This window comes from Equus quagga, chromosome 12 (assembly GCF_021613505.1).
Source record: "Equus quagga isolate Etosha38 chromosome 12, UCLA_HA_Equagga_1.0, whole genome shotgun sequence".
NCBI classification, from domain to species: domain Eukaryota; kingdom Metazoa; phylum Chordata; class Mammalia; order Perissodactyla; family Equidae; genus Equus; species Equus quagga.
Genome location: NC_060278.1, coordinates 39,009,688 through 39,030,000, shown reverse-complemented (window position 1 = coordinate 39,030,000; position 20,313 = coordinate 39,009,688). Strand labels below are relative to the sequence as shown.

The 20,313-nt window shown below is 48.6% G+C and overlaps 1 protein-coding gene across 2 annotated transcripts in view; it reads left to right on the top strand.

Moving 5' to 3' along the window:
- COQ8A (coenzyme Q8A) overlaps positions 1-20,313 on the top strand; it is a 47,648-nt gene that overhangs the window by 9,617 nt on the left and 17,718 nt on the right. For both annotated transcript variants that reach the window (XM_046678645.1, XM_046678644.1), the window contains exon 2: positions 18,240-18,425. In XM_046678645.1, coding sequence (XP_046534601.1) covers positions 18,249-18,425 — 177 coding nt within the window. In that variant the 5' untranslated portion in view covers positions 18,240-18,248. The remainder of the gene's footprint in view (positions 1-18,239; positions 18,426-20,313) is intronic.

Here is a 20,313-nt window from a genome sequence, read left to right as displayed (position 1 = left end):
TGCTCCTTTTATATCCCCACCCCCACAGCCCACTGCCCACCTTGGGGCAACAAACCAGGGAATCCCAAGAACGTCTTAATCTCCCAGTAGGCAGAGAGGGGAGCTTGCAGTCTAGGACATCAAAACACACTCTTTTGCTTGTTTTCTCCTCTTACCTGTTAATTGGATGCCTGGCTCCTGAGCCGTGATAGATTTGAGTCGTAGCTCTGCTTCTTGTAAGCTGTGTGACTTTGTGTGAGTTGCTTAACCTCTCTGTGACTTAGTTCCCGCATCTATAAAATGGGCATAATAACTGTACCTGCCTTATAAGAACAATTGAGATAATACACGTAGAACGCTTAGCACAGAGCCTGGCATATAATAAACTCTCAATAATAATAGCAGCTATGGTTAGCATCATCATGTTGTGCTGGTCTTCTACTGCTCATAGAATAGGGCATTTGGGGAGCTGGTTGAATCCACTGGGGAAGGGTGTCAGAGTGCCTGCCGCTCAGCACGCTCTTGTGTGTGTTAGTACAGGAGAGGATAATTTTTAAACAGTTCCAAGTAAAATCCCGATAGTCCGAAGCAGCTTTCAAGGGAACACGAAGTCCTCAGCCTGGAAGACAACTTGAGGCCCAGCAGCTAACTCATCCTTACAAGGCACGACTCCACGGGATCATCTGAGGGCTGCGGGTTCAGACCTGTGTGGGGTCTGTGGTGAGCAGCCCCAGAGCAGACAGGACAGCCTGTGTGGCTCGCCAGGAGGCCGCCACACCCTGCCAGTGGGGGCTCTGGGGCTTAAGACAGAGGCAGCAGTGTGCACACCTGTCTGCCTGTGTCTCTCCCTCCCACCAAAACCCCACTTCCCGGTGCACACGCCCAGTGGTTGCCTGGCGGGCCTCTTGGTGGGGATGCAGCAAAAGTGCAGGAATGAAGAACTGATTAGATGGTGGGTGGATTTATGTCTGCTCCAGCTCAAACTGTGGACTGACTGACAGTGGCACTTGTCTGTTTCGGGTGAGGCGAGGGAATGCAGGTAGCAGTGGTATGGCTGTGAGCCTCCCGAAGTGGCAGGAGGCGGGGGAAGAGATGTACAGGAATTCAGCATCTGACACCCCTTCACCCCCCAGGCCTGACTCCTTCACGAGCAGCACCCAGGGGCCGCCCTGTGCTGGGTGGTCCAGTAAAAGGTGGTCACCACAGAGCCCCTCCCTTTGTCTGGCTCCAGCCTGAGGTCTCTGGTGGGGCAGATCTGTGTCTGGTGAGGTGAGCCCATCTCTCGGGGTCAGGAGCAGAGCTGTAGTGGGGGATCTCACCCCAGTGCCAGCCCTGTTGGGCTGCCCTGATACAACTCTAGTGACCTTAACAGATTTCCTGCGACAGTTGTGTTTATATTTTATTCTGTTGCTCTATAATAGGCGTTGACAAACTTTCTATAAAGGGCCGGATAGTAAATATTTTAGGCTTTGTGGACCATAGACCTCTCTTGCCACTACTCAACTCTGCTGTTAAGCTGAAAAAAACCCCAAACAGTCAGACAGTACGTATGTAAATGAGTGAGCTGTAGATAATACATAAATGAATGAGTATGGCTGTGTTCCAATAAATATTTATTTACCAAAACAGGCAGCAGGTCTGGATTTGGCCCGAGGGTCATGGTTTGATACTAGTCATAGTGTATGTCTTAACTTTTGGTTCAGAAAAATGTGGCCACTGTACTTACTACATTATTCTAAACTAGGATCCTGGTTTTCTGGGGTTTCCCCCTTTCATACTGTTGGGGAGGGGGAAAATTTCTGCCTGCCTTTCTTGGCTCTTTGGCTGGTCTAATAATAAAATTGATGTAAGACACGTTAACAGGAGAAAAACAAATTTAATATCGTACATACAGGGGCCCCATAAGAATATGAGACCCAAAGAAGTGACCAAAGCAGGCAGCTTTTATGTGTTTTAGACAAAGAAACAATAAATTTGAAGAACTGACAATACAGAGAAACTTAGGCTTGGGTATTTAATTAGTGAAAAAACTAAGCAGAGTTTGTTTACACAGTCTTCTCGGCCTGAATCCGCATCTCTGGAGTGATAAGGATGTCTCTCCACCTCCTGGTGCAGGGAGGGTCCCCTTCACACGGGAGAGTTATTTCCTGCTTTCAGGGGGACCAAGGAGGGTCAGAGTGTCCTCCTTGCACCAGCTGCTTCTTAGGTAACTTTAATTCAAAATAATCGGTATGCCAAAGGGGCATTTTTGGGGCAGCTTACCCTGAACCCCATCATTTCTTTCCTCTGAAACCTCCCTGGAAGTTTCATATATTAGAAGCTGAGCTGGTAAGTTGCTCCATTATTCCACTGAATTAATCTTTTAGTCTTGAGAATTGGTCAGTTCAGTTCAACAGTTGTGTCTCACTTTAGGAGGCGGTGATGCAGGTGGGCTCCTAAGGTTAGTCCTGTGGTGCAGGCATCAGGTATTTATAAGAGGTGTTTCTGTGGAAACAAAAGAGAAACAATGGGGAATGATTGGAGCAAACTGTAAACCAGTTTATGTGTTCCGAGGATAGCCAGTCGAGATTTCTTGGTGTCAGGGCCAACGCATCTTTTGCAGTTTGAATGTCTCTGATGATGTCACTGGGTATTCAGGCATAGTTTCTGAGTGGCCCCCATAGCAACGGGCATGAAGATTGAGTAAACATGAGTTATTGTGGTGATTCCTCTGAAGTTTATATCAAGTCAAGTTCAGTTTACAAGTTCCTATTCAGTTTGCAGGCCTTCAGGAAAAAGGGCAGTTTTAGTTCTCAATGATTCCAAGTCAGAAGGGTGGGAGAAAAATTGGAAATGTTAGTTTGGGGAGTTGTAGCCAGACACTGGAGGAAACGAGAAGAATTCAGAATCTGGTCTAGTTTACAGGGAGAAAACAAACCTCAAAGACGGTTAACAGAACTAGAATCCAATATCCAGAAGTGTGTATTATAGTTTCTACTAAAACACAATTTTTTTCTCTGCAATCACCTCCACTTCTATCAAAGATAAGTATAGTAAGACTAATTTATTGGTAAATTAAGTCTAATTTCAATAAACTTGGCCTGATTATTTACATAAGTGCAGCAAGAATTGGAGTTGACTGTGTAGAATCTTTTAATCTGCTTTGCTGGAATTTTTCATAAGGAATCTCAGACTGGACTCTTAAAAGCCTCTCAAGGCTAAGCAGCTGAACCAAAGACTTGCCATCAGACTTGCCTGCAACACCTACAGATTTGGGTTAATTCCCCTCTTTTTGAGGTCCCCCAAATATTTTGAGGTTCCTGGGCCTTCCAGGAAGTAACCTTCCCTACTCACCTGATAAGACTGCCAGGAACCCTGAAAGCAAGGTACCAGGCTCATATTTCCAAGAGGCTTCGTAAAATAAACCTTGGTTCTTTAAAGCTGTCTGGTCATATCTGAGTCTGTGTACATCTTTCTCAAATATGACGTTTCATTCAAAGCCTTGGTAATAGAACCAGTGTTTCCAACTGTGTCCTGTCATAAGGAGAACAGATTCTTATTGAACTCATGGAAATAACTATATTGCCATGAAAATGAGAATACTCATGGAGAGTTTCTGAATTCTGGAGGGAGCAGGTAGGGAGAAAAAGGGTCAGTGTTTCATCTTTCTTTGCAAAAGTATATTTTACCAAATACCCCTGAGTCATAGTTAGATTAAGAGGAAAGATTTCCTTATGTCTGGAAAATAAAAGATTAAAAAACCAGCACTATTTCAAACAAAAAGTCATAAAAATTATAATGATCCTCATCAGTTCATTCAGTCCCATGTTTTTAATTCTTGTTCTGCTTGAATCCATTTTTTTTTTTTTTCTGTTGGTTATGGAACTTCTTACCAAGTTCAGTTTTATGATCTTAAAGTTAGCAGAAACCTGGACTTGTCAAAAGGTCCTTTCCAGGAACCTCTTTGAAGATGAGGCACTGTGGCAAAAGCATCAGAGTAAAACAGTAACTGTCTGTAAATGACTAAAGACTTGCAAATGGCATGGCTAAAGATCTGGTTAGAGTTCATTACAATGCTATTGACAAGGAAATTTGGTTATTTATGTGACATACAACATTTTAAGATAACTAGAATTATGACTGCTAACATTATACCAGGACATATCCGAATTTTAGGAATTTTGTACCATTTCTAGAATACTTATGTTAATAATATATGTCCACACAAATGTAATCTAAGAAAGTTTAACATCACTTATTTGACAGTGCTTCCCATGTAATCTAACATACCAAACAGGCCTGATTAGTTTAACATCTCTGTTTTTATCAGAAGGGAGAATAAATCTTAGGAGTTCCAGGGGCCTTCTGAAACATCTCCTATCTCAAAGTTCTAAGTCAGAAATACCTCATTTAGGATTTGATTTTTGGGAAGTTAGTAAAAAATATCAAAAAGTTTGGACACTTGACTAAATAGGATCACAGGTAATTATGGAATAATACTTAATTATCTATTTAACCAAAGTGACAGTTAAAGACTTTACAAGCATATGTAGAAGGTTGTATAGGTCTGAGCAAAACTTAGTTCTTTTGTATTGAGAAGATTCAGTTTTCTTAAGTAATCAAAGACCTGATTAAGACAACGTGAAGCACAGGACATTATTTTGATAAAGCACAGAATTTTTCTTTTCCAGGCAGATTACTTTAAAGGCAAAGAAAAACCCTTCACAGTCTCTTGTTATGAAAAGCAGACCCATAGTCCAAGAAAACTTGGTCCTTTTAAGAGAGAGAAAACCAAATTTTAATTTTGTACCAGCTTACTTTTGATATTAAAGCTCCATCACTTAATTAAATTCATTCCAATCTTAGCCACCCCTGACCACGCCAAAAGATTCCTTTCTGAAGATTCCTTTTCCATAACATTCTACAGGTTTCTTTGTCCATTTAAAAAGTAAAATCTCTTATTCTTTTTCCCTTCTGAAATAGTTAGCTTTAGTTTAGGATAAAATCATTTTCATTTCCCTCAACAAAAGTATGTCTCCATACTTTATATCTTTTTTAAGCAAAAACGTACCCATTTTCCTGGTATACAGAGTTGTTTCCTTTATTATGTCTTGGAATTTTAATTACATATATTAATTAGAATTCTTAACTCTTAGAAACCATGATTTCTAGTGAAAACTAAGAAGTAAGCAATTGTGAACTCTTTGTTATGCCAGCATTCTATAGATTAGCAAATTTATAAATACATTTCATAATTTCTAGAAGCATGTGTTTCCTCATAGCATTATTTTTAATGTGGCACAAGACATGTTTACTGACAGACTCAAACATCTTTAGTTTTTGTGTAATAAGACAAAAATAGGTAAACTTAGACTTGTTTAGCAATTAATGTTTTCGTATGTTATTTTATTTGGAAATGATCTAGACAGTCAATGAGTTCCCATCAATTAATTTAAGTTAGCAAAATTCTAAGGGTGGAAATTACCAAAGAGATTTGGGAAACTATTTAAGTAGACATGTTATAAAACAATCATTCCTAAAAAGTTCATCTAAAAACTCTTATCTCACTTACATCTGCTTAATTCCTTTGTTCTTAGAAATCATATTTAGATCACTCATGAAAATTTCATGAGATGTTTAAGTGGTTAGCCATCACCTTAGGGTTTTTTTTTGCTGACAGATTTTATAACCAAGATAGCATGAGCTTATTTGACTTTTAGTAAACCTAGCTAGAGTAACAGTATTATACTTAATGCTGATAACTCTAAACATGTCTGTATTAAGTCAACAAGCTTAAAAGAGCTTTTGTTTACCCAAAATTATCCTAGATCACGTGAACTTGAAAAACATTTTGGTTAGTTTCTATTATATTTCTGAGATTAGAAATACTTAATGTGTAAATGTATATTTTTAAGCCAATTGCATAGAGCTCTTTTACAAATTAATTTTGGTAGTACTATCCGGTTTTGGAAAAATCCCATATCTGTAATGTACATGGATATGTAGATATAGATACAGATTAGCACAAACAGAGATCTGGTAGCTGTCACTTTAAAATTTTAGCCATTGGGCTGCCTCCGGTGGCCTAGGGGTGGTTTGGTATGCTTCGCTTTGGTGGCCTGGATTTGGTTCCCGGATGTGGACCTACACCACTTGTCTGTCTGGTTGCTGTGGCAGTGGCTCACATACAAAAAGAGGGAGATTGGCAGTAGATGTCAGCTCAGGGCAAATCTTCCTTAGCAAAAAAAAAAAATTAGCCATGAATCAGATATAACAGCATAAAACTCACTAGTTTATAAGTTTATCCACTCAGTTAACTACAGCTTTTTGCTATTAATATTTGTAGAGAAGATGTAGGATTTGTATTTGTCCTTGACAAATAATCTTAGAAGCTGTGGAGCAGTTTGTATTTTTAAAAAGACTTCTTTCCCTTTGTTTTTTCCCTTCAGTCTTGGGTGTTTGTGGACTGTGTTTACATTTCAAAGATGTGATAAGATTTATAACTTCAAGGTGCAGAGAAAGATGCAAGTTCCTCCAAGAAGGACTTTGGTTTCCTGAGGCCAATAATTTTCAAGTCTTTTGTGATAAGTAGGGGAGGTTTTAGGATTGGTGGAAAGGAATAGATGGGATTTGGCTGCCTCCAGAGCTGCATTTTTTTTTTTTTTTTTAGTTTTGCAAAGATTTGTAAGACAAGGACAGTTTCTCTCAATTTTTTTCCCCAAAGAATTGGGCTGCAGCCTCAGTGACGTCATAGGTTGTTTCACCCATCTGTAGTGTGTTGGACTGCTTTTCTTTCTCTCTGGGTACAGAGTTTCATTTTAGCTTAGAGGAGGAGACCTGAAAATGTTGAGTCAGGCTTTGAACATCAGCTTCCAATTTCTGACCAACTCTTAACCATAGAGCTGGTCAAAAAAATCCTTTTAAATATCTTGTCAGTTTTTAGCTAGGACGAACAGGAAATATTTCTGGCAGTATTGAACAATTTCATGGACACAAGAGGCGTCTTCAAAGAGTGTGCAAAGGTTACCTTCCCAAGATCCAGAGTTCCTCCCAAAGAAGCCCAAAGAAAGAGCCAGCAGCCTGTGCGCCTGAGGCAGCCAGAACGCCGGGCTAGCTCATAGGACGCAAAACAAGCTTAGTAAGATTTTGCCTGTTTATTTTTTATTTTTTTGTATATCTGTAGCTTCCGGGACCGCAGTTCTTAGCCACGAAATGAACAAGTGTGCTGGAAGGTGGCCGGCTTAATTCTTTGGATTTTAAGAAGGGGGAGTTTTTGTTGGATTTGGAGTTTTAACTTCTAAGTTTAATTTCCGTTCTTTCATTCTGTTAAAAGGAGTCTTGAAGGCTAGCTGTTATAGTTCTTTGTATCTACTTCTGTATTTGGTCTTTTTATAGGTACCAGGAAGACATATTTAGGATGAGAGTTCTCTGAATTTTTTTTTCTTTCACATATAGCCAATTCTAAAGATCCGTCATCTGACCATTGATGAGTAGGACCTTATATTAAACTGAGTAGTGACTCAAACTAGTGAGCCTTTTATGGCTTAACCAAGGACACAAGAGACATCCCACAAGAGAGTGCAAAATATGCAGTCCTCACAGGATCTAGAAAGTTCACTCCCCAAAATAGTCTAAGAACACAGAGGCCTTCCTTGCACAGGTGGTAAGGAGAACGTAGTGCAAACAATGTTTCCAGTCTCTTGCGGGAACGTCACAGACCCGCTAATCTGTGATGTCGGGCAGGCACTCCTGGAATGAGACTTTTCCAGCACTGACAAAGCAACAATGGTTGAGACAACGAAGGCCCCTTATGGACTGGGACCCTCTATGACAAACTCCCCTGAGAGCTGGCACGACCAGACAAAGAGAATGCTGTCTGTGACTTTGTGTCTTGGACCGCCCATCTATTTAGCCGGCCACCAAGATGCACTTATAGGAGTAAGTGATGGAGACCAGAGAGAATATTCTCACTAGTCACAAAGCCAAGCTCTTAGGACATAGGAAAAAACAACAGGACAAACCTCATTCGGTTTTTACATAGGTGACCGACAGCACAGTTTGTCTAAACAGATGCTGATCAGGTGAGAACCATGACCTCACCAGTCTGTGAGGCCGGCTCGAACAGGCTTATAGGGCCTATGCCTGCGTCCTTCCCTATGGTTTTTCCTCCTATGACAAATGACACAGCAGACAGAGACACAGAAAAACAGTGATCGTCTCTGGGAGGAAAAGGGACAATAAAAACCAAGAGTACCCATACCCAATTTTTACCAGAGTCACTATGCCTGAGAAACTAATTCCACAAATATTTTCTCCTGCTAAACTAAATTTAGAAAAAGAGAAAAGGACTCATCACTTTTGCTCCCACTGGACCCCGCAGACAGAGATCCGGGAGGCTGGCATGGTAAGAATTCTGACCTTCTGCAGGCTTTTTGTCAGATGTCGCCAGATCTCTTCATCTGCAGCAGGCTTGGGAACACGTAGTATCCAGCCAGGGAGGCTCCAGCCGACTACACCAGCACTGTCAGGGAGGGAAGATTTCCCCCTACTTCTCTGGGTTCTTCGGCTGATCTAATAATAAATTTGACATACGACAGGTTAACAGGAGAAAAACAAATTTGATATCATACATACAGGGGCCCCGTAAGAATATGAGACCCAAGAAGTGACCAAAGCAGACAGCTTTTAAATCTTTTAGACAAAGAAGCAAATAAATTTGTGAAGAACTGACAAGACAGAGAAACTGAGGCTTGGGTATTTAATTAGTGAAAAAACTAAGCAGACTTTGTTCACAAAGGCTTCTCGGCCTGAATCCGCATCTCTGGAGTGATGAGGATGTCCTCCACCTCCTGGTGCATGGGAGAGTTATTTCCTGCTTTCAGGGGGACCAAGGAGGGTCAGAGTGTCCTTCTTGCACCAGCTGTTTCTTAAGTAACTTTAATTCAAAATAATCAGTATGCCAAAGTGGCATGTTTCGGGGTGGCCTGGCTTGAACTCTATCCGTGCCCATTAGTTATTTCTCTCTCTGAGTGCAGGGCCGGTATTGGACCTGCTCCCTGCCTGTGCCAAGTGATTTTCTCACCACTTTCTGAGAAGGGCAGTTGAGCCTCTTTCTCCAAAGTGGGATGGCCGTGTTCCATGTTCCTGGCGGCCTGTTAGGGGCAGTTGTCTTCTGATGAAGGACAGTGGCTGAACAAGGGCACGGAGAGGCATTATTTATAGCATTCTGATCTGCCGTCTGTCCCTCTGCCCATTCCACCAGGACAGCCACTTCGGGGACCTTCAACAGTTGCTTTAAATTACACATTTATGTGCTTACTTTTTAAAAAATTTTAACAGCAGATATGTAAGACTATTTTTATATATTTTGTACTGTAAGAGTAGTGCATGTTCTTTGAAGGAAATTTTAGAAAATACAGATAAAGAAAATGAAGAAAGTATAGAGAGTCTCTTGTCCCGCTGCCCGGAGAAAACCTCTCAATGTTTTGCATGTTTTCTCTCTCTGTCATCCGTCTTCCTTCCTTCCTTCCCCTCCTCCAAAAGGAAGGATAACACTGTTTTGTAACCTGCTTTTTTTCACACGGGAATATATAATAAACTTTTTTATTTGTTAATAAATTCCTTTCACATTACATTTTAAATGGCTATATAGCAGTTCATCGTATGGATAACATAACCTAAATTAGTTTACATAACCTAAATTAGTGCTGTGATTTACATCCTTATAACTGAATTATCACACAAATCCTTTTTTGAAGAAATGCAATTTGATAAGTTTTGGCAGAATTCTTGCATAATCATCAGGCAGGGTGGCCTGGGAAGGAGAGGGGAACGGGACTTCCTGGGAGACGTGCAGGTCTGGGCGTTCCGGAGGTGACTTGCGGCTGTGGGGAGTGCGTGACTCCAGTGGCCTGTCTCCCGCGGTGAGGGCTTGACTCCGGGCCGGCTGGGGCTGACTGGTGGGAAGGATGGAGGCTGCTTTCTCTCTCTCTTCCCCTGGGTTCGTCATGTATTCAGTTGCCTTTGAAAACTGATAGCATATTAGGATATTTCTGAACCTGCTGACAGAGACCCCGAGGCCCCCACCTCACTACATAGAAGCCTGGAGCTGCCTGAGATGTTTGAGTGATGGCCCCTGGAGTGCGATTTTAAAGACCGAGGTGAAGGGCACATCTATAGAAATTCGTGAGTTTTTGGTTCAGAAGTTTCAGTCTTTCCCCCAACACATACATTCGTCTGAGTCCTTGGAGAAGACAGTCAACTGGTGTTTCCTTTTTCTAAGAGTAAGAGAACAAAAGAAAACTTTGAAGCGTGTAAAGGAACTTTTCAGTGGCCCGTGCAGGCTAGAAATTGAGACTGTTCGTGCCCAAAGGGAAAGGTTGTTCCCGGCTGCGAGGGGGCGGGGCCGTCCTGAGCCACCACCCGGGGTCTCCGGAGGCCATTAAACAGCCCTTTCCGAGGACGGCCGGATGTGGCAGGTTTGAGAGCCCCTTGCTGGCTGGCTCTGTGCGTTGCTGTCTTTAAGGTCACTCATTTCTGATGTCCTTTTTCAGTTTCTTGAGGGAATACTGGGAAAGGAGGGGCAGGTGGAAAGTTTCCGCTTAAGACTGTAGAGGAGCAAAATTTTTGACCCCAAAAGATATCTCTTTGACATCAGGGTTATATTAGGCTGATTATTTATTTATGTATTTATTCGAGGAAGATTAGCCCTGAGCCAACTACTGCCAATCCTCCTCTTTTTGCTGACGAAGACTGGCCCTGAGCTAACATCCATGCCCATCTTCCTCTACTTTATACATGGGACACCTACCACAGCATACCAAGCAGTGCCATGTCTGCACCTTGGATCCGAACCGGCGAACCCCCGGCCGCCGAGAAGTGGAACATGTGCACTTAACTGCTGCGCCACCAGGCTGGCGCCTAGGCTGATTATTTTTAAGAAACAACAGACTCAAGGATTTTTTTTTTATCTCTCCCCCAACTGCCTAACAGGATTTAGATAGGGAGCCTGCAAGGAAGAGAGCTATTACCAAAGATAACTTTCTTTTACATGGAAAGACTGCTCCACATAGTGGGGCAAGCATTTCCATCTCTCTGTGAGTTGTCTTTCTTTCCTTTGAAGTCCCAGATCCCTACCACCATTCTCTTTAGCTCAGGACAGGCATATAAGCCTTAATTGTTTGTCTTTGGGTCTCATATTCTTTTTTTTTTTTTTTTTTTGAGGAAGATTAGCCCTGAGCTAACATCTGCCGCTGATCCTCCTCTTTTTGCTGAGGAAGACTGGCCCTGAGCTAACATCCATGCCCATCTTCCTCTATTGTATATGTGGGATGCCTGCCACAGCGTGGCTTGATGAGTGGTGCATAGGTGCGTGCCTGGGATCTGAACTGGTGAACCCCAGGTCACTGAAGTAGAATGTGTGAACTTAACCGCTGCACCACTGGGCTGGCCCCAGGTCTCATATTCTTGTGGGGCCCCTGTACGTATGGAATTAAATTTGTTTTTCTCCTGTTAATCTGTCTCATGTCAATTTAATTCTTAGGCCAGCTAGAAGAACCTAGAATGGTAGAGGAAAAAGTTTTCCCTCCCTGACAACAACAAAGCCGGACGTTTGGGGATCGTGTAGCAAGGAGAAACTTACAGGAAAGGACCTCTGTTCAGACTTTCTGTCTGGCCTTGGGCGTGGGCCACCTCTGCTCCCTTTTCCCCTCATCCTCCGGAACACCGTTCTCAAAATAAGTTCCAAGAACCAGCACCGGCAGCAGCTGGGAATTTGTCAGAAACGCAGGTTTCTGAGGCCCCCTCCCATACCTACCCATTCAGAATCTGGGTGGGGCCCAGAATCTGTGCTTTAATGAGCCTTCTGGATAATTCTGATGCCCATGAAAGTGTGAGAACCCCGCCTCAGACCAGGCTTCTAAGAGGCCTTTGATTCTGTATGTAGATTAAAAGCTGCAAGCAGATGTCAGCCAGTCCCAGAAATGCCAGGCTGTCCTGAACCTTGGAGGGACGGGCTGAGTTCCTGTCTGTCTGCTCTGCATCCAGCACGGTGTACGGAGTGGGGAGACTGATGTGGTCTTTGCCCTCCTGCCTGACAGCCCCTTGGTGGGACAGACAGTTCCGCAGGCAGGTTTACAGCATGGCCACCGCTATGATGAGGAAAGACCGGGGTGCTGTGAGCAGACGTGGGTGGGCTTTTGGGGTGGAACGTGTTGGGGAGGGCTTCCCAGAAAAGCTGGTGTTTGAGCTGGGGCCTGGTAGGACAGGAAGTGCGCTCATGTGCAGAGGCCTGCAGGAGGATTGAGTTGGCCTGACTGGGACATAGTTGGTGGAGGGAAGGTGGCGAGATGAGGCTGGGGATGCAGGGCTGACCTACATCGTGGAGGTTCTTTCAGCCCCTTAGGAATCTCTGAGAGGTCAGGAAGCCTGGAGGTGGTTTCGTAGACTTTTCCTTTTAAAGTGATTGCTCTGGCAGTGGCGTGGGGAAAGGATAGGAGGGCCAAGGCTGAGGGCACAGGGGCCAGTGAGGGGCTGTCACAGTTGCCCAGTGGAGGTGAGGAGGGTTGGAGAGAGAAGTGGGCGGTGGTCGCATTTCTCAGGATGCAGAGCCCAGGGAAGGTGGGGTAGAGGTCGTGAGGTTGGTTTCGGACATGCTGAGCTTGATGCCTGTGTGACGTTGGGGTGACTTGCATGCAGCAGGTGTTGGCTGCAGCCGGCTCAGGAGGAAGCTTTCCGGGAGGTTCACACACTCCCCAAGACCAAGGGCTTTCTGTGCAGCCTGCTTTTGGGTCCTTCTACCAGCCATCCCAAGGCTCTGGCAGCCCAGGGTGGGGAGGGACCAGAGGAGGGTGTGCCAGCTTTAGAGATAAGAGACCCTCGGCTTTTCTTGAAGGGAGTGGCCTGCCATGCCCCGCTTTATCATCACAAGGACCTAGTAAATTCCCGCACCATCCCCAGTTTGCTGTCACCTCGTGCGAGGAGATGAGTGACAGGTGGAGCATTCTGGCTGTGAAGGGGGACTTGGGGTGTGTATGGGAACCCTCCCCCAACATAAAATCCCCCCAAGAGGGCTGTGAGTGGAAGAGCGTGTGATGCCTCCTTGTGTTATGCCTGTCAGGATTGCCTGTGACATTTATTTTTCAAAAAGAACACAGCTCATTTTCCTGCTGAGACATCTCATTGTGTCTGCCCAGGTAGGCATCATTTTCTGGGTGTTTTTAGTTTTGGAGACCACATTTGAAGGTCCGCATGCCCCAGATAATTTGCAGCTAATGTGTGGGTCAGAACCCCAAGTCTGTTCTCCAGCATGACTGAGAGAGTGTCTCTGAAAGTTCTTTGGGAAGGCCAGAGGGCGAGGGGTCAACAGGAACACTTCCTCTGGGAGCTGTGGACTCCGTGTCAGGACACTGCCTCTGCTGCTTTCTCAGTCTCTGTCCCTGGGGAATGGTGAGCTCTTTCTTTCTGCACGACATCTTTATTTACTTTCTTTATAGCACGTTAGCATGTTAGGCCCAGAGAAGGGGCCTGGTGAGCCACCCAGAGCCCCCTCCTACTGGGGAGGGACGAAGAGGCGAGCAACACGCTTAGCGTCAGCAGCTGTGGCAGAGCTGGGACTCATGTCCAGGCTCCTAGGACGGTCCTTCCCACTGGTCAGCCACCACCTCTGCACCTGATCCTCGCCTGGCAGCCTCTGTTGGCCTCTGGCTGTCTCTGTGTTGTCTGTGCCCATTATAGATGTGCCTGCATGTCACAGCAGCTGTGAGCACCCTGGGGCCAAGGGCAGTTCATCCCAGGACCTGCAGGGACTAGCCGAGAGCACTGGGAGGAGCCATTAGTGAATGTTGGGTCAGGGAATGACGGAATAACTTTTTATTTTGGTACTAGTACCTGGTGGGCACTCCCAAATGTGAGTGCCCGCCCTCCACCCTCACCATTTCATTCATTCGTGCTCTCCAGCACTTTCGGCTTTCCCCTCCTCAGAGGAGAGCAGGCGGATGCTGAGGCCTTCTGGACACGTGCTGCGAAGTAGACGAGGAGCCTCCTCTGTTACTCCTGGCGAAGTCTTGAAAAACCATCAAGGGCAAGGGCAAGGCGGGTGGGGTGAGGCCTCTCATACTTGTAGATGAAATCCTGGTGAGGGAAGATTTTTAATTTGTGTATTAAGTGTGTTTTAGGAGCTTTGGATTTTATTTATTTAAGATCATGATGAAAACGCCTCCTTGTGAGGCTGGGTGCCTGGTTCTTGTGGATCCTGGAGGGAGTTTGCAGCAAATTTCAGGGTAGCTGAATTCTGAGTCACACTGGGATTCTGATGCATTAGAAGTAGGGTTTATGAGACCCAATGTTTGAAAACCAGAAGGTGAGAAAAGTTCTGAAAGGATATTTCCTTCTTGCAGTGTCATGGGCTCCCCCTGCCTCCAGTAATCTCCTTCAAGAGCAGACACTCCTTTGCAAAGAAGGTGCCTGGTGTTGATTAGGATGCTAGGGGTTCACTTTGTACCGAGCAGCTTGTGGAGTTTGAGTCCAGCCCCTGCACATTAGATAAATAATATTGGCCAAGGCGAGGTGGGCATCGGCTCCAGTTTTGAAATATGCATCTACATGTGAATCTGCTCACAAATGACAGTGTTTATTGGTAACATCTGTTGATTTGAGAAAAGTGAGTTTTTTCCTCACCCTAAGCGTGGGACATTATCTCCACGTGGAGGGGGCCTGCCTTCCAGAGGAGCTGGCTCTGGTCCTCCTCCCGATGGTGCCCGCTGTCCAGGGTGGGACTCCCACCATCAGGAGTTCACTGGGTACGTGGAGGCAACCATTTAGGCAGGTAGAAAGACATAACTAATTCCATTCTAATGTGTACTTTTTGGGGATAACTTATTTATTTGCCTTTTTTTTTTTTTAAGATTTTTTTTTTTTCTTTTTCCCCCCCCACCCCCCCCCCCCCCCCCCCCGGTACATAGTTGTATATTCATTGTGGGTCCTTCTAGTTGTGGTATGTGGGACGCTGCCTCAGTGTGGTTTGATGAGCAGTGTCCTGTCTGCACCCAGGATTCGAACCAACGAAACACTGGGCCGCCTGCAGCGGAGCGCGCGAACTTAACCACTCGGCCACGGGGCCAGCCCCTTATTTGCCATTTTGAAAGTAAGATATATGAATTTAAAAAGTTAGGAAAATACTGAAGGAGATTGTTATTCCTCATGATATTGAACCTCTTCATCTCTAGTTTGTGCCCAATGCACAGCAAGCCAGTCGCTGAGACATCGGAGCTTGGAGATGGAGAAAAGTTTATTCAAATTGGCCAAAATGAGAAGGCAGGAGGATGGGTTCTCTCAAATCCACCTTACAAAGAAGAAAGCTGGGGGTCTTTACAGAGCTAAGGGGCTTGGCAGGAGGAGTTTCTGAGAAACAAGGGGAAATGGTGTTTCTTTCACTCCAGATAAGCCCCTGGGCAAGCTGGCTTCTGGGCGTCATTGGCAACTAGGGGCTGGTTATCTGGTGATCTTAACTTCCTTGAAGGCATTCTCTTTCTTCTGTAAAACAAGCTCATAAATCCTTGTGACCCTTGAGTCACCCCTCAGGTTAAACAAGAAAATAGCAAATTGACAAGATTAACTTCTTTTCCTCTGTGTCCCTGTTGGAACAAGGTCAAAGGGTAATAGTGAACATTTATAGTAACCGTCAGGTCCCCGGCTTCACTCATACTTCCCATATACAGGAATTTAAAAAATTTGGTCAATTTATTTAATATTTTTTCCCGTCATGAATTTCTTTTTAAAGCATCGTTGTAAAGTAGGTGCAATCCTGGCCGGTCACAGAGCTCTGCTCAGGGCTGACACAGGAACCAGAGGAGTTGCGACTGGACCCTGGTGGGCCCAGGCCTGCGTCTGCAGCAGCAGGACCTGAAATGGGTCCTTCAGTTGAACTCCCATCGGTGCCGTGGGCCATTCCAGCCAGAGCAGGCCAAGTTGGCCAAAAAATCACTTACCAGCTTTGCTCTAGAGAAACTTGAGTATGCGCTTGTGGTAACTTGGAAGACAAATTCAGGCAGAATTAGTTTTAAGCCTGAAAACAAAGTCTGAATTAAACAGGTTTTAGCAAGTTCTGAGGAGGATCTGACATCAGTTAGCAGATGTGGTGAGGTGTGGGAATTATCAGGGCTTGTGGCCTATGGGAGACTCCTGCCTTGGTTATCTGGTTTGGATTTAGAGGTGAGCAAGGAGGAGACCTGTTTCTGGGGACGTCTGGTGCAGTAGGGTGTGGTGGATGGTCCTGGGGCCACCAGCAAGGGTCCTTCAGAACAGACGTAGCTGGAGCCCCAGGCTCCGCCACTGCACGCCCCTGACGTCTCTGTCTACGACCTCCTCCCTCACTGGGGTCTGTGGGCCTCGGGGGTGCTTCTCCCTCGGACCTGCCGGCGGCCAGTGGAGCATGTCTGTGTCGAGGGCGGGGCCGGGGCGCCAGGAGTTGTTGGGAGCTGGCACCCGCTGCGTTGGGCTCTGATTACGGGATCTCTTCCCAGTCCTAGACTTGTGCTCTCTGGGGCTCACCCTTGTTTATTGCCATAAAGTGCGGGAGCCCAGAGCAGAGCCGGGTGTGAAATGACACCAGGTGCTGGGCCGGGTGGACCCCTCCCCCTCCCTCTCCCGTCTCTTTCAAGGGTACGGTCACCTTCCGCAGGCCTCCCTGGCTTTGATAAGGGTGCGGGCGTGCCGTCTGTGCCTGAGCAGTGCCCCGTCCCTGCAGGGGTGCCTGGGACCCGGCAGGCCAAGTGTTAGGGGAGGCAGCCTGGTGTGATGGGCACCAAGCAGTGCAGGGCCGGGGTCGGACCCCAGGCCACATGTAGGAGCTGAGCGGCCTCCCTGGCTTTGGTTTTCTCCGTTGTGAAATGGGGCAGTAATATCCATGCCGTTAGGTTGTTTGTAAAGACTGAAGGAACCTGAAGTGTGGAAGGCGGCCCAGCCGTGCCTGGGAGCCGCGCTCCGGAAGGTGAAGGTGACGGTGTCTGAGCGGGTTACGCGAGTCCTCGACTTTGCAGACTGTGTCCGGGCGTGGGTTTCTCTGGCTGTCACTGAGGTTCTCCTAGATCGAAGCAGCTGGCCCTGGGCACAGGGCAGAGGGTCCCGCAGGGATGCCAGGGCGCTCCCCAGGAAGGAAGGGCAGGGGAGCCAGCCAGACGTCTGCCCGCGGCCCTGGCGTTCTGGCTGTCCTCGTCAGCCTCTAGCTGACCGCCCCTCTGTCCTGTGCTTCTGGGCCTGGAGTGAGGAGGAGAGAAATCCCAGGGGCTCTGGGACTGCCCCCTTCCTGGCCCCAGGGCGGCTGGGCCCTCCTGCCTCAGGGTGTGTGCATGCAGGGCCCCTGATGCACCTGTCTTCTCTGCTTTCTGGCTGGCTGGTCCCCGAGACGCAGGCTCCTGCGGCTCCTTCTCTGTCGTGGTTTTCTCCTGCCCCCGTCTGTCAACAGGGCCTGCTTGCCCCTGCACAGCGGGGGGTCGACGGCACATGCCCCACCTGGGAGGCAGGCTGTGGACCGTGGCTTCGTGTCTTTGCCCTTGACCGACACGAAGCAGCACATTTTACACCGTGACCCAGTCGAGAGAGGCGCACGCACACAGGGTGATGGGTGCACACACAGGCTGCCCGCCCGCCGGCCTCCTTGTCTGTTCGGTGTCCTGGGGGGGTGATTCAGTGCTGATTAGGATTTTGCAGATGGACCGAGCTGCTGGCTGCTCAGCAGTGGTGAATCGTTAGCCTGAGGGTGGCGAGGGGCCTCTGGTTGTCCCTTGGTCTGTGGGTGTCTGTCAGAGGCTTCACTGGGCAGGGACAGGCAGCCCCTGAGGGGTTGGGGTCGGGGCCCCTGGGCCCTGTGGGGACTACTCCCTGCCCCCCACAGTGTTGGTCCAGAGGAAGGAGCACTGGACTAGGAGTCAGTACTCCTGCATAGAAGTCCTGGTTCCACCACTTTGTGCCTGGGAGACTTTGGGAAAATCATTGACCTCTCCGTGCCTCAGGTTTTTTGTGGGGTGGTTGTGAGGCCCGGGTGAGGAAATGGGGGGCCTTTCATTCTGCTCGGTGCCCTGCAGCGTGGGAGTCGTCTAGAGCCCCCCTGGAGCCCCGGGCCCTTCCTCTCTCTCTCTTCTCTCTCTCAGCCTGAACCAGGAGGGGAGGTGGTGGAAAAACCAAGCAGCCCGTCGCCTTCTGTGTGGAGTTTGGGGTCGAGTGCCTCTGTGAGTGTGGCCCTGTGTGCGGCGCGACCCGCCCTGACCCGGCCCGCTCTCTTGCAGCCCCGGAGGATGGCTGCCATGCTGGGGGATGCCATCATGGTGGTGAAGGGCCTTGCCAGGCTCGCCCAGGCGGCCGTGGAGAGCTACCTGCAGCACTTGGGCCTCGGCGGGGAGCTCGTGCTGGCGGCCAGGGCCCTGCAGTCCACGGCCGAGGAGCAGCTCGGCGTGGTCCTGGGGACCGTGCAGGTGAGGAGGCCGCTCTGGGCGGGGGGTGGCACAGTGGGAAGGGCTGGTCCGGGAGCTCTCGGGGAGACCCGGGGAACCAGGACGCAGCCAGCTGCTGGTCTCCCTGGGGCTGGGACTGGAGAGCCCAGTGGCTGGGGTAACCCTGTCCTTCGGCATGGGGGCCCCGTGCAAAGCCTCTGTCGTGTGAGTCGGCTTTCAGTTGTGGGAAGCTTTACGGAGCTGGAAGAGCCCCAGGAACGTGTCGCCCGCACACTCAGTGGTCAGCCCGGTAGTCCCTGGCCTCCCCGAGCACCTCCAGGCGCCAGGCTTGGCTGGAGCTCGGGGAGGCCAGGCCTGTCCTGCAGGGGCCTGCGGGGACAGCCGCCCCACCTGCTGGCCTCGGTTCCCGCCCTGGGCCTGCCCTGAAGGTACCGGAGAGAGGCCTTTTTAAAAATTTTGGAAATTAAAATCACAGTCGCCTGCGTGCTCACGAGGCAGCTGGAGGACCCCTGATGCCTCCTCCCTGAGGGACAGTGTCTTTCTAGGACAAGTACCCCCTCCCTGTTTATCTGGCTTACGTCAGGGTTTCCTTGTCAGGCTGGTTCTAGTAAAGAAGTGATGGAAGCTGACCGGTGGGTAGGCTGGGGACGCACGTGTCATTCGACATCACCCCGGCCTCGAGCTGTCACGGGCCCTGGTGCTGGTTGCCCTTCCTCAGGCTTCGAAGCTTCTTGCCCCCACGCCAGCTGGGCCGTGGCCATAGGCCGGGCCTCGTTTTCTCCTTGGCTTTGCTGAGGGGCTCTGGATACTGGCTGGGGGCTCTGCCCTCTCCAGGGTGGCAGCCGGCCTGGCCCCGCTGAGGGCAGCTTCCCCTCCCACCCCCTCTTCCCTCCTGCCTCTTGTGTGCCTGGGGTCCAAGACCATCTGAGGGCGAGGTTTTAACAGAAGTGATTGCTGGAGAGGGGCTGTCAGCACAGCTGGCTGTGGCAGAGCTCTGTGCAGCATGGTGCCACCCCACAGAGTCACCTGCAGCTGTTCCTGACGGCCCCGGGATGGGAAGGGGGTGCGTGTGTGCAAGCCCGCTTGTGCACACGTGTGTGCATGGGCACAGATGTGTTGGGAGTTGTGCCCAGAGGGTGCCCTGCGCTAACTCCTCCCACTTCTGTTCTGTGGTTGGCTGACCTTCGGGACACAGGACGCTCACACCCCTCCAGGCTGGGTCACAGCCGTTGTGACTCCCAGCCGCGCCCTCCTGCTCTCTAAGGGTCCCATGGCAATATGGGGTCTCTCTCACCCTATGCAAATATCTCCAACTTCTAGAAGTCTGCACACCCGTGACCTCACGATTGTCCTGGGAGGGGGCCTAGACGCTCACGCCCCTTCCTCACAGGCGGAAAGTGAAACTAAGCAGTGTGATGGGAGGCGGTGCTCACTGGGTGACAGGACCAGAGCCCTGTGTCCTCTTCCCCGTCTGGACTCCCTGCCCTCCCTCCCTCTGCCGAGCTGTGGCCTGGCCTCCTCAAAGGTGCCCTTTCTAGTGAGGAGTCACCCCTTCCTGGCAGGTGTTCTGCCCATGGACACCCAGGAAGTGACTGCCTGGCTCCCTTGGGGCCCAGGAGTGAGACAGCTGCCAGCCCTGGGCAGGCCTCCCGGGAGGCGAGGGGCCTCCTGCCCAGGCTCCCGCCCGCCCTCTGGCCCCGTTTCTGGAAGAGGCAGGGCTGTCCCACAGCACCGTCACTCAGACGTAGGAGGGGGTGGTGGTCCCCCATCACGAAGGAGGCCCTGAGTGGGGCGATGGCCTCCTCTGTGCTCCTGTCCTCTCCCTAAATGCTTAGATTGTTGGTGCATCCCCTCTCTCTGAGGGGACGGAGGGCCAGGTCTTCCAGACACTTCTCTCCTTCCAGCTCCT